This window comes from Pantherophis guttatus, chromosome 2 (assembly GCF_059756535.1).
Source record: "Pantherophis guttatus breed Tessera chromosome 2, ASM5975653v1, whole genome shotgun sequence".
Classification (NCBI taxonomy): domain Eukaryota; kingdom Metazoa; phylum Chordata; class Lepidosauria; order Squamata; family Colubridae; genus Pantherophis; species Pantherophis guttatus.
Window position 1 is genome coordinate 34,308,953 of NC_142064.1, and position 22,715 is coordinate 34,331,667.

The window sequence follows — 22,715 nt, forward strand, 5'->3', positions numbered from 1 at the left end:
TCATTGTGTGTCTGCTTATTCTCTTGTAATCCCTCCCCAATGAATGTAAATACAAACATTAATTTTTTCCTTAATAATTATCCTAGGGCTGATGTAAACATTCCAAAGGGTGAGGTATGTGTGTGTACAGAGAAAAAAGCTATAAGACTTGTCTTTTAATCTGGCTCCCCTACAAGTCAAGTTCTAGAAACCTTCCCTGCCATTTGGATTCCCACACTATTTGGGATTGTATCCTTCTGTTGTAAAACAAAGGAAAGCTGAAGTAAAACTGTAAATACAGTTGCAATCATTTCACTTAATGACTGCTTTGCTTAGTGACCAAGTTGCCAGTCCCAATGGTGGTGGCTAAATCAGAGCTACCTGTAAATGTTTCCAATGTTGATCAGTTCTGCACATCGGTTTGGAAAAAATTTAACCAGTGCTGTGTAGAGTGGAACTGTCACTTCTCATGAATTCAATATTATACTTGATGCAGCCCAATAGTGCAGGGGTCACCAACCTTTCGGACCATAGGGACCACTAAATTCATAATTTTAAATCCTGCAGACCACTAATATGATCTGCCTAATGACTGACTGGGTGGGTGTGATTAGGTGGTCATGTGACTGGATGGGCGTGGCCAACTCGATGTCACTCACGTGGAGGGGTGCCTCACCAGCCTCTACTCGCCCCTCCCCTCCCAGCCACTCCTCGCCTCCCCAGGCTCCTTAGGGCTCCAATAGGAAGCAGTAGTTGGAGCTAAGTAGCCACCACGAGAAAGAGTTGGCAAAACTGCTGGCTCAGTTCAAATTGGATCTGACCAAGAAGGAGGCTCAGCAGAAGCACCTCACTGAGAACTACGAGCATAGGCTTTCCAAGCAGAGGGAAGACCTGTGCTTGGGTCAGGTACCGGCACCTGGAAGCTCAGTGTGCTGAGATGATCAGCCAGTTCCAGGCCATGATGTGGTCCCACTGGAACAAGGCCTTCTGGCTCTTCACCACCAGCAGCACTTCCTTCTAGCCTTTGCCCAAAGCTCCACACCAAGTTGGAATTTCTGCCCCCCTCCAACCCACACAAAAAGACCCCAAAGGGAGAGACTCTTCAGCAACACAACCATTCATTGCACATGTCTGGCCCAGGAACGATAGTTTGTGGACCCCTGATTTAATGCAATATAAAAAATGCAAATAATTTTTCTGCGGACCACCAAAATTTTCTCATGGACCACCAGTTGGTGACCACTGCAATAGTGCATTGGCTGTTTTGGCAGCTGCAGCACACTGCTAGTTCATGCTTGATCTGTGTTCTACCTGGTTATTCAGATCCCTTTCCTTGATGAGAAAGAATTTATTTACAAGTGCAATGTTGGTAGAATGATAGATTCACACAGTTGAAAGATACCTTAGATGTTATTTAATCAAATCCCATATTAGTGCAGGATCTATAATATCATTTTTGGGGAGTTGACATTCCAGGCATTGACTGAAATTCTCTAGCAATGAGGAACTCGTTATTTTAGAAGGCAGCCTGTTCCATTGGCTAACGGCTCATATAGTCAGGAAGTTCTTAATGTCTACTCTGAACCTATTTCCTTCTAATTTTAACCCACTGGTCTTGCCCTCTGGGCAACTCAGAATATTCCCACTCCATATTTTGTGTGACAACCTTGCTTTCATATAATTTTTCATGTACCTATTTTGTAAACAAAACTTACCCAGATCCTTTAGGTATTTCTCACAGGGCTTGGAGGCTACATTTCCTAATATCTTGTTGAAGTGTTCTGAACTTGTTCAAGGTTTCCACTGTCTTTTTCTGAACAATGATCCCCAGAATTGGACATGGTATTCCAAGTGAATTGGATCAGAATGGAACCGAACACAGTGAAACAATTATTTTTTTATCTCATCATCTAGGCCCATGATGGCGAACCTATGGCACGCGTACCACAGGTGGCACATGGAGCCACATTAGTGGGCATGCCAGCTCAGCTCTGGGGAGCATGCGCGTGCCGGCCAGCTGATTTTCGGGCCTTCTGGGCCCACCAGAAGTAGGGAAACAGGCTGTTTCCTGCCTCTGGAGAGCCGGAGGGGGGGAGGCCCATTTTTCTTTCTTACCTGGCTCCAGATCCTCTCTATTTATCTGGGAAGGGCAAAAACAGCTTTTCCCACTCCCTTGGAGGCCCTACAGAGGCTGAAAGGGCCCATTTCCCGACTCCCGGTGAGACAGGAAGTGACTTTTTTGCTGTCCCCAGCCTCCAGAGACTCCTAGAGAGGCTAGAGACTCCTAGAGAGGCTCTGGAGGCTGGGGACAGCAAAAAATGTCACTTCCTTTCCCACCGGGAGTTGGGAAATGGGCCGTTTCAGGCCTTTGGAGGGCCTCCGAGAGAGTGAGAAAGGCTGATCTATGCACTTATTAGAGTTCACCATGATTATATTTGCCTCTATAGCAATTGTATCATTGTTGGCTCATATTGAATCTGTGATTGACAAGGCCACTGTAATGGAATGTGTTAATGTCCTTGGAGGATGAGAGGAAGAGATGCTGCCTAGGAAGCAGCCAAAAGAGAGCCTCCAAATAGTTAGAGGAAGAAACTTACCCTAACACACCCTAACAGTTCAGGCAGTTAAAAATGACAGTGGGAAGTTTGTACCTTCAGAGTTGCAATATTTTGTTAATGAAGCCTACTTCTATTCTAATAAAGTAGAATTACTTCATCATGGTTTACACAGGAGGGCTGACAATCACCCATCTTTCGTTATATGTACTCTTGCTGGGTTCACACCCATTCTACACTTCTCCCTTTCATTTTTTCCCCAGATGCAGAACTTGACATGTCTCCCTATTAAAATTCCATTCTATTCATTACTGCTCAGGCCTGTCTCTGGCTTTTAAAATCTTCTCTCTCTGCTCTAACTTATTAGCCACCCCTCCTAGCTTTGTGTCATATTTTGACTTGATAAGTGACCCCTCAACTTACTCATGCAAGTCATTGATTAAAATGCTGAGCAGCACAAGGCCCTGAACAGAGCTTTCTGGCACTCCACTTAAAACTTCCATTTAGGAAATTGAAATGGAGCCATTAACAAGCACTCTTTGATGTGGTTATTCAGCTAGTTCCGAGTTTGTTTAACAGTGATATTGTCTGGCCCATAGTTCATTTTTATATCTTTTCATAAAGCAGATTATTATGAGAGAGTTTGTCTAAAATTTTGTTGATGTCCAGCACTAGATAATTAAATCATTCCCCTGCTCTACCAAACTATTAACCGTATATCTGCAACGAGCCATGTAACTCTTATTAATTGTCACCTGCATATCCAAATGCTTAAAGAATACAGTTTAATAATCCGAGGACCTTGCCTATTATATATGTCAAACTGATAAATCTATAGTTTCTTCTCCTTTTTGTAGATGGAGGTAATATTTGTTATTTTCCAGTCTTCATGAATTTTTCCATCTAGTGAAGGATTACAATCACATTCTAATTGTTTCAGACCAGTATACAGATTTGATTTTTCTCAGTTCTTCCTCCTTTGTATATCACAAATTCAAAGATAACACAATCACTTTCCCCAAGGTACCAGTCCCTTTCAGTTTTTTAACCTATTCTCCTTGATTTTTTTCCCATCTGCTAATAAATGAAGTTGTCAGTAAGAGAGGACAAGAATTTGTTGGACCTCTGACTCTTGGCTGAGTTAGATTCCCAGTAGATGTCAGGATAATTGAGATCTCCCATTACCCTATTGCATACCTCTTTGAAAGTCTGGTCATCTGATGCCGAAAATCTTCAACCATGTCTCTTGCTTGGCAAGGCGGTTTATTAAAAACTGTGATAGTATCACTTTTGTTTTCTCTTTTCTTTTATTCTTACACAGGTACTTTCAAATTTCCATGTTCTAATTCCTGAATTTCTGCTCAGGTATATAGCTTTTTTATATACACAGTTGTAATCCTTTCTTTTAAATTTTCTAACTTTTAAAAAGTTGTAATTTTCTAGTGCCAATTAATAAGATCATCCTAGTAATTTCAATAGTGCTTCTCATATTTGTCTTCATGAGTTAGTATTTCTAGTTCTCTTCTAATTCTAATCCTGTTGATATGAGCCAGTGTTAGATTTTAGTGACTATTGGAAACTAAACATCTTTAATTTCCATACATTTTTATGAGCTCAGATAATTTATGAGTTCAGCTCATTTAAATTTTTGCTTCCACATTTATGGGAAGATATTTCAGGTTTTTAAATATGAAATATCAGCAGCTGGTCATTCATAGGTATATTATCAAGGCATCATTCAATTTGCAATCTTTTAGATAAACTATTGTTTACTTGAGGCTAGATAGTATAGACATAATGCAATATACTGTGTCTTAGAATGACAAGAAAAAGTCATTAGTAAATAAATGATAAATTCCTATTCTTATAAATATATATATAAGAAATAGCAGCATTCACTGCCTAACTCTAGATTGACTCTGGATGACCCACAATAAAACCAAATTTGTAGAAAGTACAAGATAAATACGGTTATAAAGAAAAATAAAGAACAAAAAGTTAAGACTGGCCAACATCATCGACATATACACACATATCTGATAGGGGTCTCAACCAAGTTTAAGGCTTTTTGGAATGGCATTGGAGGGGGAAAGGAAGCCATCCATCCATCTATCTGGATACTGCTGCCTAAATCAAATAAATAAGCAGATTTCTCATTTAGTTGCTGAAATAGCAGAAGGAAATATCTGAAATCTAACAATCAGCAGGTCCCCATGTTTTCTTCTAGTACTTTTTTGAATAAGCATATAACAAGCTTCTTATGTAGTAAAACAGATTTTTAATTTAGTTTATCTGCATCATTATAGATCAGTATTTAGTCTGTTTATATGTAAATGTATGATTTGAGGAACAATTAAATGTTGACAAAGTATATTGCAGTCATATCAATTGTACTGCATTTTCCATAATTTTTCTAACTGACATCTTTGATAAATAGTGGTTGCCAAGTCAAAATCGATTATACAGTGCACTAGGAATTCATGGTGCTGTCAGGGAGAAGACCGATTGACTTTAAATTTACATATTAATGAGAAGATTTGTTAAGGGGGTACTTGACTATAGAAAATAACAGCATATTTATAGGGCATGACATTTTATAAAAAAAGCTGATGCAGGAAAATGGAAATTAAACCTTTCAGATTAATACATTCAAGAATGTTAAAATGCATATTTGCATATTTATTTCCTGAATTTACCTTTCTTTTCAACAGATTTCCTCATCTTCCTTCCCAAGTTAAATGTGTATCTCCCTGTAGATTAATAATTTTGAATTACTTTGCTTCAGCTGCTAAAGAGATCTAACAAATAAGGGGGAAAATCCAAAGCGTTTCTTAATTTTGTTAAATGTCCTTTAATTTTTACTGTGACAAGAAAATGAATATTATTCTGACATTAGAATCTGTGATGGTATAGAAATATTCTTAAAAAATAATAAGTGGGTGTCTTTTTTGTCCTCTAAAATGAAAATTGCTTAATGTAAGTAAATTTGTTGAAACAGCTTTTTACTGAACATTCAAGAATAAATATTATACTTTAAAGATTACTTAGAAGATTGTTTACTGAAGTGGAATTAAAGCTATAGATTTATTGCCTACTCTGTTTTGAGGCTAGATCCTGATCTCTGAAGTAGCTTGATCTGCATTGGCTTGGAATAAATGCTTTGTTCCAGCTCATTTCCAATTCATTGAGTGTACATTGGGGAAAAATAGAGACCTCAGTAATTTTTAAAAAAATCTTAAACAAATAAGTACCCCTCTCAGACTTGTTGGTACCACCAACAATGTTAGCAAACAGCTGAGAAACTAAATCTTATGACGTATGATAAAAAGAACAAGGGTATGCCTAGTCTAAAGAAAAGGAAAGACAGGTTAAGTTAAGCAGTCTTCCAGTACTTGGAGGGCTATCACAGAAAAAAAGGTGTGGATTAATTTCTCTGTAGTCTTCAAGGACAGGACAAGGCTCTATAGATGGAAATTTCATAGAAGTGATCCAAACTTGATATAAGTAGGAATTTCATGTTTGTGAGAACTATCAAGCAGTGAAATTACCTCCTAGAGTTGTGGATGTGTCAATTCTACTAGGCAAAATTGACTAGGAAATCAGTTCCATGGGAAGGCTAGAACTACTCTTATTGAGATTGACTATAATATATAGTATCTGTGCTGTACCTGTCTTCCCCTTTCCCCATATTCCAGTGAATTAGTCTTCTGCATGAGCCCTTTGGAATATTACCTTTTTTCTCAGGGCTTAAACATGTTTGTCCTTTGCCTAGATAATGATTTTTGCATGTTTCCATGAAGATCATCTTCCTTACTCTGTATAGGATGCTCCAATACTGGAAGTTTTCAAACAAAGGCTATCAACCATTTATCTGGGATAGTCTGTGAGGATTCCTGTTCGGAGTCCCTTCCATCCTATGATTATTTAACTGACTGACAGGCAGACAGACAGATATATTTTTCCCCTCTCTATCTTCCTGCTCAATAGGCAAATGACTATCTCTAGCTTCTTTATAAGAATTCTACACAGATTGGCTCAGCATGAAACTTCCTTACAAACTACCACATCACCTTGCAGACCTATTTCCAAGATTCGTGAAAGAAGGTGGTTACTGTGGAAAGAAAAATAAGAGGTGATGTTTTCTTAAAGCTTATCTGTTAGCTTCCCTAATATTCCCTCTGGCTACAGTAATCTCACAGTTAGTATATTGACTTAGTTAGATCAAGAAAATGTTTTGAAATATCTGTCCTCAGTTGCATGAGTTAAAAACTACTCTAGGTTTTCTTATTTCATTTCATTTCCCCCAAACTGGAACGTATTCCATTTGGAACTGCAGTAACTTTACACTTCTGTTAAGATCTTCTGATCTTGTCTGGCAGCTTCAAATGAGTAAATGAAAAATTGTGAAAATAACTAAAGCAACATAAGCAGCCTTAATTCATAACATCTTCAGTGGCCCTCAGAGGTGTGATTGCAATTGAGGAGACTTCGGATTCATAATCCACTAATCAGAAAAAGGATCTTGGGATCATATAAGAAAGCTCAGTGAGGATATTGAGTCAGCATGTGATAGTTATAAAGCAAATTCCATTATCATGATCATTAGGAAAGGATTGAAAATCAAAGTATGATATATCCACATATGAAATAATTATTTATCGTTGTGATCATCATAAATTATAGTTGGAAATGGTGAAAGACTTAATTAACTATTAGACATGATAGCAGTATTCCAATATTTGAGGGGCTGTCACAGAGAGGAGAGGGTCAAGCTATTTTCCAAAGTACCTGAAGGCCAGACAAGGAATAATGGATGGAAACTGAATAATGAGAGATTTAACCTGGAAATAAGGATAAATTTTCTGACAGTGAGAGCAATCAACCAATGGAACAGGTTGCCTTCAGAAGTTGTGGGAGCTTCATCACTGGAAGCTTTCAAGAAGAGACTGGACTGCCATCTGTCAGAAATAGTGTAGGGTCTGCTTGGGCAGGGGATTGGACTAGATCACCCACAAGGTACCTTCCAACTCTGTCAACCAACCTACCTAACTACCTACCTACCTACCTACCTACCTATTTATCTATCTAACTAACTATCCATCATACACAATCTACTTAGAGATTGGTAGGTAAATAAGTAGGTTTATTTTTTGTAATGCCATATACCTACAAATAACCAGAGAACAATTCTTTTCTTCATGGAATGCAAGCTGGATTCAAGAAATTTCCATCTTGGAACATGTTTTAATTATGTTATAAGAACAAATTGGCATAGATGGCTTATGATTAAAAATATCATATTTACTATATTATTTAAATTGTATTTTCACACTATATATCCTACTAATTAGAATTTTGTGCTTTGATTTTTTGGGGGGGGTCATAATATTCATTTATAGACATACCAGACATAGACATTTTTCCAATTAAATGTCAAAGATCCAAAGAACAAATATATCCCTTTTCTTTTAAATTGGAAAAAAACCCCTTGATATATTTAAACTATGATTTGAAATCACTGTGTTGGAAAAATTTAGAAGGTATACCATATTTATAATTTGGATGTTATTTAAAAATTAAAAGTAAAATAATGAGCGTTATTTCCCTTTATAGGATGGTGCTCTGGAAGAATACAGTGAAAAGAATTTCTATGAATCTGATGAGCAGCAGGATAAAGATCCAACAGTGAACAAGCCCTATTCTATGGATCCAGACCACAGATTACTGATAAGAAATACAAAGCCTTTATTACAAAGCCGGAATGCTGCTGTATGGCTATTTTAATTCACTTTTTTTTCATTTAGCCAAATGGTTGGATTTAAAGTTAAGCATGTGTATTAGTGTTGGTAGAAGTTGTCTTCGCTTTACCTTTTTCTCAGTGGTTGTCTTGAACGTCTAACAATGTCTTATTAAGAGTCCTTGTTGAGTAAGTGACTAGCATGAGCCATTCTGTAGTGAGGTGGAATTTCTGTAGATCAGCTAAAAACACTCCTTTCCCTGCAAATATGGGCCTAGTTGATTCTTTGAGATAATGCTTCCTAAGCCACATTCTGTTTTCAGCTGTTCAGCTCTTTGGCTTTTTGTGGACTGTTTGGAAAACTCTGGGAGAGCAACTTGGATTATATAAATTCACTTCCACAGCTCTGATATGCAGGCTTAACAATTAATAAAAAGGATCTATACAATGTGTTAGTTTTTTTACAAAACCCAATTTAGAATCTCCTCTATGCAATTGCCCTAATAATGGAAAAAAACGTTTGAAGGATTTATTTATTTTTCTTTTTGGGGCGGATTTTCTTAAAGTAAACCTGTTGATTTTTTTTAGTTGTCACTAATGGGCAAGGTGTATTAAGTTTTTGTATATGGCCATAATGATTTTGGCTTTTAATTAGTTTTCTCAGGATAGGCAGAAACAAATTTACAAATTAAACAAATTAGAATTGCTGTTCAATTTTGAGATCTCTCTAAGGGAATAGAATAATGTTGTGAACCTATGGTATTTAAAAATCAATCCATTTATGACATTGAATGGAGGAGCTGTCACTTTATTATAAATGGGCTTCTTTTTAGGATTCATCTGTTTTTCTACTTCACTGTTTTACTAAGTTTTTAAAGCAAATCCATCATTGGGATCATGAATATTAGACCTAATTGGTGGGAAGGGTATTGTATATAATTTTGTGAATATACAACACTGAATAGACAGAATGTTTCTTGTGGTGGACAAATAAAAAGATAAACACCAAACTAAGAAGATGAAAAAGATGATGGTATAAATACATTTTATTATAAATTCTCAGTCCTGATGTGTTTTCATGAAAATATTGTGGATGTGGAACATCATATGCTACAAATGCCGTGTCTGCTTTAACTTTTCCTTGAATAAGAGTTTTTTTCCTTCAAAATCCATTTGGATTAAGATTTTTTAAAATGATAAATGTGGTACATTTCTTTTCATGTTTCTTGGGTTAGACATTGAGTGTTCATCTAGTCCAGCCATATACTTTCTTTTGAGGAATTGACATCTTTCAAGTATATTAGGAGCTATAAAACATTACAGCAGCATGAACTGTATATTTTTGTTAGCATGAAACAATAGTTTATTGCTTAAAGCCTTTTTTGAAAAGAAATGTAATATTTAAAGCACATAATCTCTGGATTTATCTCATCCCTATAATGTCAGCTAATTTGTTTACTGGAACACAAAGATTCCTATTTTAAATTTCAGTATCTAGTAACCAAAGAGAGCATATCTCAAAGATCTTATTTTATTTCTGTACCCGTGGCCCTCAATTTATGACTACAGCTGGCTCTTGGTTGTTAAATGAAATGGTTGTTAAACAAGACATCATGTGACTGTCCATCTGATTGCTTCACTCAACAACCACAATCCAGCCACTTCCGGTTCTTGTTAAGTGATTAGGTAGATCGTTAAGTGGATAGAGTCCCAAGTAAGAAATATACTGGGTGTCTCAGGGAATAGGGGAGATCCTGGGAAGCTCCACTCAGGAGCTGAAAATCTTTCTTTCCAAAATCCAAGTACTGAGTGGAGAGACACTTGTACATAGACTGCGCCAGGTCTCCTGTGTACTTATCCACCCACCTGAGGCACCCCATGCTCCTTACCATGCTGACTCATTGCCCTCTGCTTGGATTTCATCTTCATCTCTCTCAGGGAGCTGTCTGAAGAGCTACCTGATGAAGTAATTAAGCTCCCCTCCATACTTCTTTAGCATGGTGCAGAAACAGACCCGAAATCCTTCAGCTTTCCTAGGGAGGCGACTCTTTCAGCCAGACCCCTGAGACAACAGGCAATCCTTTCCTACTGCCTTCCCCATTGACTTTTGGAGAAGCCAACATAGCAAATTGCAAATAATGATCACATGTTCATAGGGCACTTCACAACCGGTTGTAAATACAAACAGGTTGCCAGGCACTGAGATCAATGAACATGAGGGAGATTGTGCAATGTTGGCGATGACCGAAAGTGCTTTATAGGCCAATTCTAGACTGTCAGACCTTCAAAACATTGAGGACTACTTGTAAATCTGTTTGATGAATATGGGGAATGAGAGATACTCATTTTCCCATGAGCTTTCATTAATTGTTGTATTGCAAACTTTGCTTTAATGAAGCAAGTAGCCCCTGGGGAAAGATTATTTTTCCTGCAAAATACTGGAATTGTGTAAATAAAGCATTTGGAGATAATTTTTCTTACCAGTAAATATAATCTGAATAATTTAAGTGCTGGTTATCACCTGTAAAGTCCTTCATAGTACCTGAGACCGGTTATTTCAGAGACTTCCTTCTGGATGTTTTTCCCCATCCAACATGGTCTAACAGCATGCTTCAGGGTCTCTGTGAAACAATGCCATTTGATGGTATCCAGGAGGCATCTGTGTTGTAATGCCTGTCCTATGGAATAGCATATCCCCCAACACTCAGCCCCAATCCTGCTGGTCCTGAAATCTCTTCCCCCAGGCATTGGGTCTCAGTATTGGATGAGCCAAATCTGATAACAATTAAGGTTATGACTGTGATCAGCCTTAATTGTGTTATTTTCTGTTTCTTTAGTTCTCTCTAATTTTCTGTATTTTTGTTTCAATCTTACGTAAGCCAGCCACAGTTGTAGTTGGTGAATTAGATGCTAAGGATTAATTAATCTAACACATAAAACATAGTTTAAAAAGAAAAATAACAAATGTTCTTTCAAGATACCAAGGGAATTAACATATTCTATAGATGAATCTAATCACTAGTAAATAATGGCTATTTTTTTAAAGGTGGTGATGGCAGTTGCACAACTTTATTGGCATGTGGCACCCAACTCTGAAGCTGGTATAGTTGCTAAGTCCCTAGTGCGTTTACTACGGAGTAACAGGTAAATCAAATTTATTGATCATCCCAGCTGTGGAGTATTTATAATTTTCAAATGTTAGATCAGATATGTAGTAGCTTATCAATTATAAGGAGATAAAGTAAACATATACAATGTTTTAGTACCAATATATTCTGAATGAATGATTTTACCAAACTTTTAGAGGAATTAATATAGATAATAATAATATAATAGCAGCACAATAAGTATAAATTTGCTTGAGTCCCAGAAATTGTTACAACTACATATCCGATTCAGATGAAACAAAACTGTGCTATAATATTTTTTTAAAATTTTTTGGCTTAGCATGATCTAGAAAGGTATTCATTAGAGTTGTATTAGTTTCTTTTGTGGGGTTGGTTCATACATTCTAGCACGGGGTCCCTAATCCCCGGACTGTAACCCCTACCTAGCCTTGAGCCTTTTGGAACCGTGCCACAGACATAGCGGGCGCATGTGCCCAGTACTCCCACAAATGGAGTTGCACATGTGCATTTGCCCAGTGCTTATGCTGAACCATCCCTTTCTCCCCCTCCCCCCCGCCCTGTTGGTCCACAAAGCCGAAAAGTTTGGAGAACTCTGTTCTACCAAACCAAAAAAGTCACTGAACAATATTGTGCTCTCCTTACTGATGCATATTAAAATGAAATCAAACAAGGTAATCTTTAAATTTAATTTGAGAATCTAGGTTTAATCAGGGATTTCACATAGAAGCTCAGGAATCTATTGAAATATTTTCAGTAATATTGAATAAAATTACTGTTCTATCAATGAGACTTTAGACATTTCAGTATGGCTTTCATCTTCTAATAAAATTTGTGTTAATTGTGGATATAACTAACCCCTGCATCTCTGCATACACTTATGATGATACTCATAATATGAGTTTCTATGTAAATAATATTTGTTAAATTCAGTTGTATAAAATATATATGTAAGTACCTTACTAATCTTTCTATATAAAAGCATTGTCTTATCATTTTATATTCAGTTGATTTTTTTTCATTGCATAGTTCTCATGGAGAAATAATTAAGACATTAATCATATTCCATTCATTTTTAGGGAAGTACAGTATATTGTTCTCCAGAATATAGCAACAATGTCGATCCAGCGCAAGGTTTGACATATTGGCTTTATATGTTCAAAATACTTCATTTTGATCTTCATATTTGTTGACATTTATTTTTTGTTCTGTTTTTTTTCCCATCCAGGGGCTGTTTGAGCCTTACTTGAAGAGTTTCTATGTTAGATCGACTGATCCAACTATGATCAAGACATTAAAGGTATGCTTGTTATAAGTATTTTGCTAATAAGTATATGCTAACCCTATAGGTATTCTTTAAACATAAATATGTTTCTTATATGTGAATCTAGTTACTGAGATTTACAGCAGAAGCAATTCATCTTACAGACATGTTGCTTTTCATAGATCTGTTACAGACATGTCTAAATTTCCATTCAACATTTCATTGAATATTTATGCGATATTTTTACTACCAAAATAAATCAGTTCAAGACTCTTCTATTTAGTCTTTCATCAATCTCCAAGAAGAACACACTGAGAAGCCACCCAAGTGACTCACTCCAAGTGGATTCTGCAGAACAGGGTAAGAGGGAGAATAGGACACTGAAAGCAGAACCTGACATCCTGCCAGGAAGAGGTGATTAAGGAAAAAGCATATTAAGAAAACAGCATGGAGGAGATGGTATATACACTGAAGTTATGCAAAGGAACCACTTCATTCAAGACCTCTTCTTTCTCTGCTCTGCATTCAAGAAGAATACAGCACTGGAGAGCTCAAGCACCTCCCTTTTTCTGGGTTGGGACAAAGGAGACTTGTAAATGTATAAAAGGAAAATGTTAATGCACATGCAAAAATGGCTACAGTCTATGCAGACTTCAGAAACAACAAGCACGCACATTATCGCAGGGATGGGGTAGGAAGTTAAGTCCAAACAAAGTTTTGGTATGTTGTACACCAAATAGCAGATTATTAAATTGAGGTTTCACTTTTTTCCAGGGGGATGATTTAGGAAGTCTAATTATAGCATTAGTGATGAATTGGAACTCTGCTGAGCAAGGAACGAATGTTCTTGACCAGTAATGCAGAGAAAATGCAAGACCAATTTGTAAGATCTTCACAAATGAAAGGTTTCTAAATTCTTCTGAAAATCTAGAAAGAAAGAGCCACAGTAATTTTGTTGCTTGGATGCTACTATTGGAGTCTTGTTTTTTTCCTAGTTGTCCTGGATTAAATATTAACCCACTTTAACTTTTGCGTTTGTTTTGGTAGGTAGACACATGGTCAAAGAACTGGGTCTCAGCCACCTTTTACTTTCAATAAATGTTAATAATGCTTCTGAAAGACCAAAAATATTTTTTATACATTTTTGTAAATAAAATTTATTGGAACTATGATTTATGATTATGACATATTACTTGCTATTTATATATACACTGTGAGCTTATGTATTGGAGACAAATTCCTTGTGTGTCCAATCACACTTGGCCAATAAAGAATTTTATTTTATTCTATTCTTAATTAGGAACCTTCCATAACCAAAGTAAAAGCTTCAGCTTGCCTAGCATGAGTTCAGCTAGGGGTTCCTTCAGTGCAAAGTATTTTATGATGCACAGATAGAAATTATATTGTTTTTAATATAATTTCTCCAATTCTGGAAAAATATTCTATTAACAAAATTGGAGCTTATATCTTTCCATTTTTAATTTGACAAGATTATCTTATATTTACAGTTTTCAATGGTTTATAAGAAATAGAAAATAATTGTGTTTATCTCTATTACCTTAACATTTTACCTTGTTTTCTAGCTTGAAATTTTAACTAACCTAGCAAATGAAGCCAATATATCAACTCTTCTCAGAGAATTTCAGGTTTGTGTATTATTTATATTTTTATTTAACATATCTGATGTTCTGATTTAAACTAATTTCATGTCCTTCTGTCCTTGCACACTTGTTTAATGCTCCTAATGTTGTAGGTAAGGAAGATTGTGATACTTTAGGATTAAAGCATTTGGAATAACAATGGTGGTTGTTAATGGCCATATATGCAAATGTATCCATAATTTATATTCCTTCAAAGTATTTTTTCTTTTTCTGGCTTTCCTTAGACTATGCTAATTTAATAGATTGAAATGTTTCTGAAACAACATATGAACCAAGCTATTTTTGTGCTCAGACTAATACTTGTTATTGAGTTATTCTGCATTACTATTGTACATGAAAACAGACTGATTCCTTGTGATATATTTTGGATAACTACAGCTAGCACATCCTCTATCCCCACAACTGTTACTAAGCACTGAAGCTAGTTTAGGAGGTATGGCTTTCTTAAACTGATGAGATAATGAATTTCTTGTTTTCTTCAGACATATGTGAAAAGCCAAGATAAGCAATTTGCTGCAGCTACAATCCAGGCAATAGGCAGATGTGCAACCAACATCTCAGAAGTGACTGACACGTGCCTAAATGGCTTGGTATGTTTGCTCTCCAATAGGGATGGTAAGTTAATTATTCTATTTTGTCTTCTGAATGAATGAACACTTTTATTTGTAGGGTAGAATTAATAGACAGAAATAATTATGTCCATCTGCTGCTCTTTTCCTAAAATTCCATTGCACAAATGTACTTAGAATCCAGGATAAATCTTTTCCATTTGGTGAAGTAGTTATAGAAGAAAAATGAAAGTTGTGGGTATGCTTAAGTATTTTTTCCATCTCTTCTCACTATTTAATTCATTTGTTTACTTACATGCCAGCCTACTTACATGATTTTTACTCTGAACCAGTCTCACAATTTTATTGATTATTTATTTGATTTTGGCACACCTGTCTCCAATTGATTTTGGGCTTACAGTGTAAAAATAAAGTGCAAATATACAAAAAAAAACCATATAACTTAGTCCAATCCAAGCCACTTCATTTCATAAAATAGGTGCATTAATGACCTGACAGGAAGAGCGGAGTCACTTTGGCTAATGTGTTCCCTAATGTTATACCTTGTCTTGAAGGACTTCATTGGTAATATCTGGCAATTTGAATTTATTTATTCATTTATTTATTTTAGAAAATTTATATTGCCGCCTATTTGCACACGGCAACTCAAAGTGGCTTACACAAATGTAAAAACATAAAACTAATAGAAGAATATAATAAAATAATAAATCAATAAAATAATAGCCCCTCACCACCACCCCAGCGACAACATATCACACAAGCCATTTAATGGGCTCTATCCCACTCTGGGTTCCTGGCAGAACCAGGTCTTCAGCGCCTTGCTAAAGAGTGTTAGAGTTGGAGCCAGTCTAATCTCAGGGGGAATGAAGTTCCAGAAAGAGGGAGCCACCATGGAGAAGGCCTTTCTTCTGGATCCCACCAGGTGTATCTCCCTAGGGGATGGGACCCGCTCCCTGCTCTAGTGGGTTGGGTAGATGTGACCGGCAAGAGACGGTCCCTCAGATAATCTGGTCCCAAACCATGAAGGGCTTTAAAGGTGACAACCATCACCTTGAATTGAACCCAGAAGCAAATCAATGCAGCTCCCACAGGAGAGGTGATACATGTGCACACAGAGGTCTGCACAAAACCATGTGGGCAGCTGCATTGGGTCAAAGCCAACTGACAACCAACTAAATAATTAACAAATCAGTGTTATTCTGTATTAGTTAGGGCCATCTACCAGCAGCCTAGCTTCTGCAATTATACCAGATGCATTTGTAGGAGTTACCTTAATTCAACCATGTGACAAGAGCAGGCGTTTCTGTTTCCTGGACTAGATTGTCTAAGAACTAGCATATCAGTGAAGTTGGGCAAATACCTCCCTGACAAGAGCTTTCACCTGCTGTTGAAGTAGGAGCTTTAACTTGAAGAGAACCCACAAGTCCCAGACTTCTCCATCGATGGGCTATGACATCATCAACAGCAACAACTGGGAGGCCAAGGTCCCTATGGATGAGCAGCAACTCCATCTTGTTTAGATTTCGTCTGAACATAGTTTTCTCCAAAATCCTTCAAAGCTTTAACAAGTCTTTTGTATACCCAATATAGGAAAGCTATCTAGGTCATGTTATTTGTATATCCCTTTTAATTATTCAGACATCAGCTGGTTTCTTTTGTGTGTCTAGTGCAATATCTTTTTCTATGTCCTTGTAGCCTGTTTAAATCCACATTCAAATCAAACATATCCGATTCCTCAGGATCATAAACTCAAAATTATCCAAGCTGATATTGCCCCACTCATCTTGCCTGATTTTGTGGAACTAATATCCAGTCTTGGCTAAAAGCAAACAACTTTATTCATAATGATAAGACTGACCGTCCTATTGTTCTGCAGAAGTGCTGGATAGCCACAAACTACTAAGCTGAATATTGGAAGATATTCTATTTTGTCTCAACATATTTTGGAAATAAATACCAATTTTCTAATTATTTGGTTGTGATAAATATTTTATTCTTTTATTTTATCAGAAATAGTAGTAGCAGAAAGCATAGTAGTAATTAAGAAGCTGCTGCAAACACAACCAGCACACCATGGTGAAATAATTAAACACATGGCCAGGCTCCTTGACAGTATAACTGTAAGTATTGAGTATTTACATGATTATACTATGATGTTTAGACTTTTTTAAACCAAAATTTCTCTGAATTTCATTTGTTCAAGATAATTATCCAACAAATTATAATTTTTTGAATTTGGTCTGTGTATTCCATGTACCTTTTACAGTAAATGGGAAAATCAGTATATACATTAAAGTATACGCATGAACGCACACACATACACATAAGATCTTTTTTTAATTACATTTGCTAATAATTTAAAATACAAAAATTGTACATAGGGATTGTATTAATATTTTTTTTAACAAAACATATGTTTTAATATTTATGATGCCATCCATCTGTAAGTTTATGAATGGCTCAAAAGTTTTAACCTGCAAATTAAGTGTTGTTAATATTATACAACATCTGTATTAATATTTATCTCCTAATGCTTCAGATTCGATTAGGAAAAAGTGCTTGGAATACAACCCAACACTATCTGCATCTCATTTCAGCCACATGTATGTTTCTAGGATCAGACAGATACAGAAACCATATCATAACTAAAGGTTCATCCAGGATAAACCTTTCCCATGTCAAGAAGTAGTTATAGAAGAAAAATGTGTGGGAGCGCCTAAATATTCTTGATGACCTGACAGGAAGAGCAGAGTCACTTTGGCTAATGAGTTCCTAATGTAGTATAGCGATGCAGCTGCTTTAATAAATTGCTGATAAATATTTTATTTGCATTCTTGCAGATTCTGTAGCACTTCTTCCACATCAAATTCAAAGCATTGCACCTTTCTTTTATCTTCTATCTTTTATCTTACCTACATAAATAACATCAACACTAAATTTCCTGTATTAGCCTGTATGGTCTTAAGATCTACCATATTTGCCCTTTGGGTTATTACTGAATGATCTATTATCTTGACCTCTAATCTACATTTTCTAATAGAATGAAAAGTATATTGTATGTAGTCTTTAATATATCTTACATGTGAACTATATTATATACGTATGTATGAACATATGGTAATTCTTTTCTGAGGAATTTGGAGCTGAAAAAAAATCACTTGTGATGGGACAAAATATGGTTTGATTTCTCCCAGGAGATGCAATTTTATCACACTAAGGTATAAGTGGATAGGTTTATTTTAGTGTAAACTTAACTCACAATTACATCTGTCCATAAATGTTTTGCTATAGTTGTGATTATTTTGATTATGATATATATTTCAAAGCTTCAGGCAAATTAGCATTTGCTTTATATTGATTACATCTTGTAGTAATGCATTGCAGCACAGTTGTATTCAGGTTTATCTTGAAAAATCTTTTCAAAGCAAATAAGATGACTAAATACCGTGCTTTGTAAGTATAAGAATTGTTCTTAAAACTCTCAGGTTGTAATATGAAGGATAGCAAAATATACTCAGATGTAGCTGTTTTTATCTGAGATTCTATGTCATCATAATTTCTCATAAATTATGTGAAGGGGAGTATATTATGTGATAAATATTACATCATGTTTATTCCTGGTTTAAAACTTAATTTCCTTCATTGGTAAAACCACTGTATGTAATCCACAGGTTTGAAAAATACCCATAACTATTTGTCTATGCAGTGTAGTATATAAAATAACAGACAGTATATTTTACAATCTTCTTTGATCTTCAAGAATAATACAAAACAGAAATGTGTACTGAATGTATTATTTTCTCTATTGTTACACATTTAGGGTCCTTACATATAATTCAGGAAAAGCCAGGAAAAGGATCAGTTAACTTCCTATCTTTATAACTGTGTGAATTATTTGAGGGTGATACAGACAAGGGAAGCAAGAATGCATCCTGACCTTTAAGATTAGATGGATAGATTATTTGACATTGCAGAGGAGAGTTCTGGCCAAAGGCAGCTTCTGCTCATAAATATGAGCAACAGATTTCTTGTTCTTCTTTTTTTTCCCGTTGTTGTTCTTGTTCTTTCCTCCTACTCCTACTCCTCCTCCCACCCACCCCACAAGTTTTATTGTTCCCATTGGGGCTATTTAGTCAACATTTAATGGAAATGATAAACTCTTTTCTTACAATAGAACAGATTCATTGTTGTATATTCATATAAATGTAATATACACAGAGAGCCTTTACAGTCTTTCAAAAGATTGCTTAATAATATTATGAGATATTTCTTGTGACATTGCAAATGTAGCTCTTGAGCTAATCTGTCTTAATATTTAAGGTACTCCTGCATTCTTACGTAGAAGTAACTTTGGTTCTGCCAGGTGATTATACCTTTTATACTTTAAAAATTACTGTAGCATTCAGTTACTATTCTTTAGCCCAATTTCAATGATACTTTGGGAGTAAGGTCTTAATGCAGTGTAACTTTTGGAACATTAGAAATAATCCCGTTCCCACTATGTATTAATGACATCAGTCTTATCATATTTAATTTGGTAAATGGACTAAAACATTAAAACTTCCCTTGTCTAACAATTCCTTAGTGCATCTTTTTAGTCTGTCGCTTTCTGTATCTGTAAATCTTTATTTATGGATGTTTTATCCATATGACAATAAAATATAAATATTGCAAAATATCTGTTTATAATGGATTGCTATTAAAAGAAATGAATATAGTAACAGAGTTATGATGACAAATGGCAGTGGTAGCTTTCTAGAGTGATAGACCCTGATATTCCTGATTAGATAAGCGAATCTCTCTGAGATTAGAGCTTTTGAGCACAAAGTAGCGCAGATTTAATGACTCTGTGGAACATAAGTGTTATTATGATAACTTTCAAGATGGGTGGTACAGAATTCCAGACCCTTTTGGGATACATGGCTTACACATTTTTGGCTCATTTTGTAGCTTTTCAGGATAGAATAGAATGCATTAAACTCCCCAAATTCAAAAACATGGTTCCAAATTCAGCCAATTTGCCCTGAATTTTACTGACACAATCTCAATAGGAGACTGCAAGGAGTCACATATTGACAATCCCAATCAAAAAGAAACATATTGACCATCCCAATTAAAAAGAAAAAAAATATTTTTTTATTGTAGAATGTCCCCATGTTTGCTGGTGGTTTGGAAATTGTGGCACATAACTTGTGTAACAACAAATATAGGCCTCCAAAGAACTAAAATGGTTGCCAAGTTCCTTTTTATTGTCCATGTGAAGAGAAATAGCTTTTACAAACACCAACAAGCAAGATTATTTGGCAATACAGAACTTCAACACAGAAAACGGGTTGTAAAGGCTAAATTTTATGATAGTGCTATAGAATATTAATTATTTTTCTTTTAAAAAATTATTTTTCTTATAAAAAGTTCAAATAAGATAGATTTTGCTGTAATGTTAGTATCTGAACACCCATCTTTTTGAACACCCATCTAAAAAAAATAGAAATCTCTTCTGGTGTATTCAAGGAAACATCAGAACCTTTTCAGGAAAGTTAGAAGAAATTTAATAGCAGGCATGGGCAGCTGTTGCCTTGCCATTCTAGCACTAAAAGATTGCTACTTTGAAAATCTGTTCTCCAAAATGAATGAGAGAAACACATTTAAATAGGCCTTGGTGAAGGAAATTATAAGTTTGGCAAAAGTAAGTGAAGATAAATATGACCCTTTATTATTCAAGGGAAAATAAATGTCAAATCTGAAGAGAGACCAGATTCCTTGATCCTGAGATAGTAGATTCTGGTGTTTGATATCATAAAGACATCAGAAAAGGGTTTACTGTGTATAACTTGGTGAATTACAGGTTACTAAGTACTTGTATATTGCTATTAAAATTATAGCCCAACATTTTTATATAATCAAAAAGACTGTATTCTGCTAATTTTATATAAGTATCACACTTCAGATATTGCATTTAGTTGATTGGCCAAAAGTTATAATAAATATTCACTTGTATGCATCCTATATCTACTTCTTATGAGGATTAATATTGCAGTTCTTGGCAGTGTCAAAATAGATGCAATTTCTTGAAAATAACAATTTCTTATATTTCTCAAATAGTTACAGGCCTTTTTCTTTTACACATGTATAGCATAAGTGGATTGCAACATCCTGTTTAATAACAGATTAAACTCCCCATTGCTCATAAGGTCAAATTCTTACATTTAACTGAGTTGCCTAAAAGTCTCTGGCTTGTATTTTGGCAAATCTTCCACAGTAAAATATAACATTGCTCCAATACCTGTAATATTTTCTTATATTCTTAAAAGGACTATTTAAGCTTCTAATAATCTAGTAAAACCTATATTCTACTATGTCCGGTAATGTCAAATGAGACAATACGCCTAATAGTATTGTGTATACATGGTACTTGTGAATCAGGGGAATTCATAAAAGTAAGCTTGATTCTTGTTTCATAACTAGTTTACTGCTCCATAACTTTTCACTAGTGAAAAGTTATTGAATCACTTTGCCTGAGAATAGCATGTAAGCTTTGATTTAAAGTGACATTTGCTGACCAAAGTTAAACAAATTTTACCCCCCCCCCCTTTTTTTTTTTTTGTAAATCATATTAGGAATATTTTCAGAGTTGATATCCCTGTGGATAGGGCAGGATATTGAGAAAAATGAGATTAGTGAACCGAAACAGTAGATGAGTTATGGCTCCTTTTTGTCTCAGTATACATTTGGATGTATTAATGAGTAACAGCCAGGATTCAAAGACTATATGAAAATCATTATTTTCTTTGTTTGTTCAAGCAATGCTGTCTTCAGGGCAGGGGAGGAGTTTATATAGAAGATTTGAAAAGAAACTTTTTCCTGATATATGTCAAGGGCCTTTTCAGTTTAGTATTATTTTCCATGACTGAAGTTGAATAAGTCACATCATGCACATGAACAAGGCTGCAAGGATTTTATTTTCATGTATATTTGCTCATAACAGTTATCATTTGCCCTTCAATTTTGGAAATTAAGCACTTAGTTTTTTGGGGCTACACATAGTATTCGGTGAATTAAACTCTGCTGCCTGTTCCAGTTTGACTGGTCATTTTTTCATCACTTATTTATGACAATGTAAAAACCATCAACATCTATAACTAGAACAACGAAGGAGGCAACAAATGATCAACTGCATGATTAAATAAACAGCCAAGTAAATAAACATTTGAGTGCTTTTGTGAAGTTTCAAGTAGAAGCTGACAGAAGATAAAGGATGTGTCAGTCCTCCCTGGTAAATCAGACAGGATACACAGTAAGATGAACTAATTCACTTTATTGTAAGGCTACATTAACAGAATCTTGCCAATTGAAAGCAGAGACCTCCTGCCTCCGCTTTTAATTATTTGATCTATTATGGAGGGCCTTTGTTAAGTTTCTTTATCTGACTATTAAGCAACTGTAGCCTCCTGCCTTTTGTCTGATTGTTTCCTAGGGAGCATCTCCTCCTCTCTTTTCCCAAGGTCATTCATACATTCCATTACAGGATGTGATAAACTTTGCCCAAAACCTGTTTTGGTGAATTGAGTCAAAAGCTGTCTTTAAATCAATTAATGCAATATATTATGTACCCCGTTGACATTAAGAATATTTTTATATTAGATAATCTATTATAGATCACTTGCAGATTGTAGATTGTAGTGTAGATTGTATCTATACAATCTAACCCTAAGCAAATACAGACGAACCAAGGGCAAAAAAGAAAGCTGTCCCATTTTCTGAGATTGGCAGCCCAATATGGCTCAAATTTCAGATCAGACTGAAATATAAATCTCTATTCTTAAAA

At 35.4% G+C, this 22,715-nt stretch overlaps 1 protein-coding gene across 2 annotated transcripts in view; it reads left to right on the top strand.

Moving 5' to 3' along the window:
- AP3B1 (adaptor related protein complex 3 subunit beta 1) overlaps window positions 1-22,715 on the top strand; it is a 147,323-nt gene that overhangs the window by 40,931 nt on the left and 83,677 nt on the right. For both annotated transcript variants that reach the window (XM_034441071.3, XM_034441072.3), the window contains exons 8-14: window positions 8,148-8,303; window positions 11,318-11,415; window positions 12,476-12,530; window positions 12,625-12,696; window positions 14,244-14,306; window positions 14,804-14,936; window positions 16,901-17,010. In XM_034441071.3, the coding sequence (XP_034296962.2) occupies window positions 8,148-8,303; window positions 11,318-11,415; window positions 12,476-12,530; window positions 12,625-12,696; window positions 14,244-14,306; window positions 14,804-14,936; window positions 16,901-17,010 (687 nt within the window). The remainder of the gene's footprint in view (window positions 1-8,147; window positions 8,304-11,317; window positions 11,416-12,475; window positions 12,531-12,624; window positions 12,697-14,243; window positions 14,307-14,803; window positions 14,937-16,900; window positions 17,011-22,715) is intronic.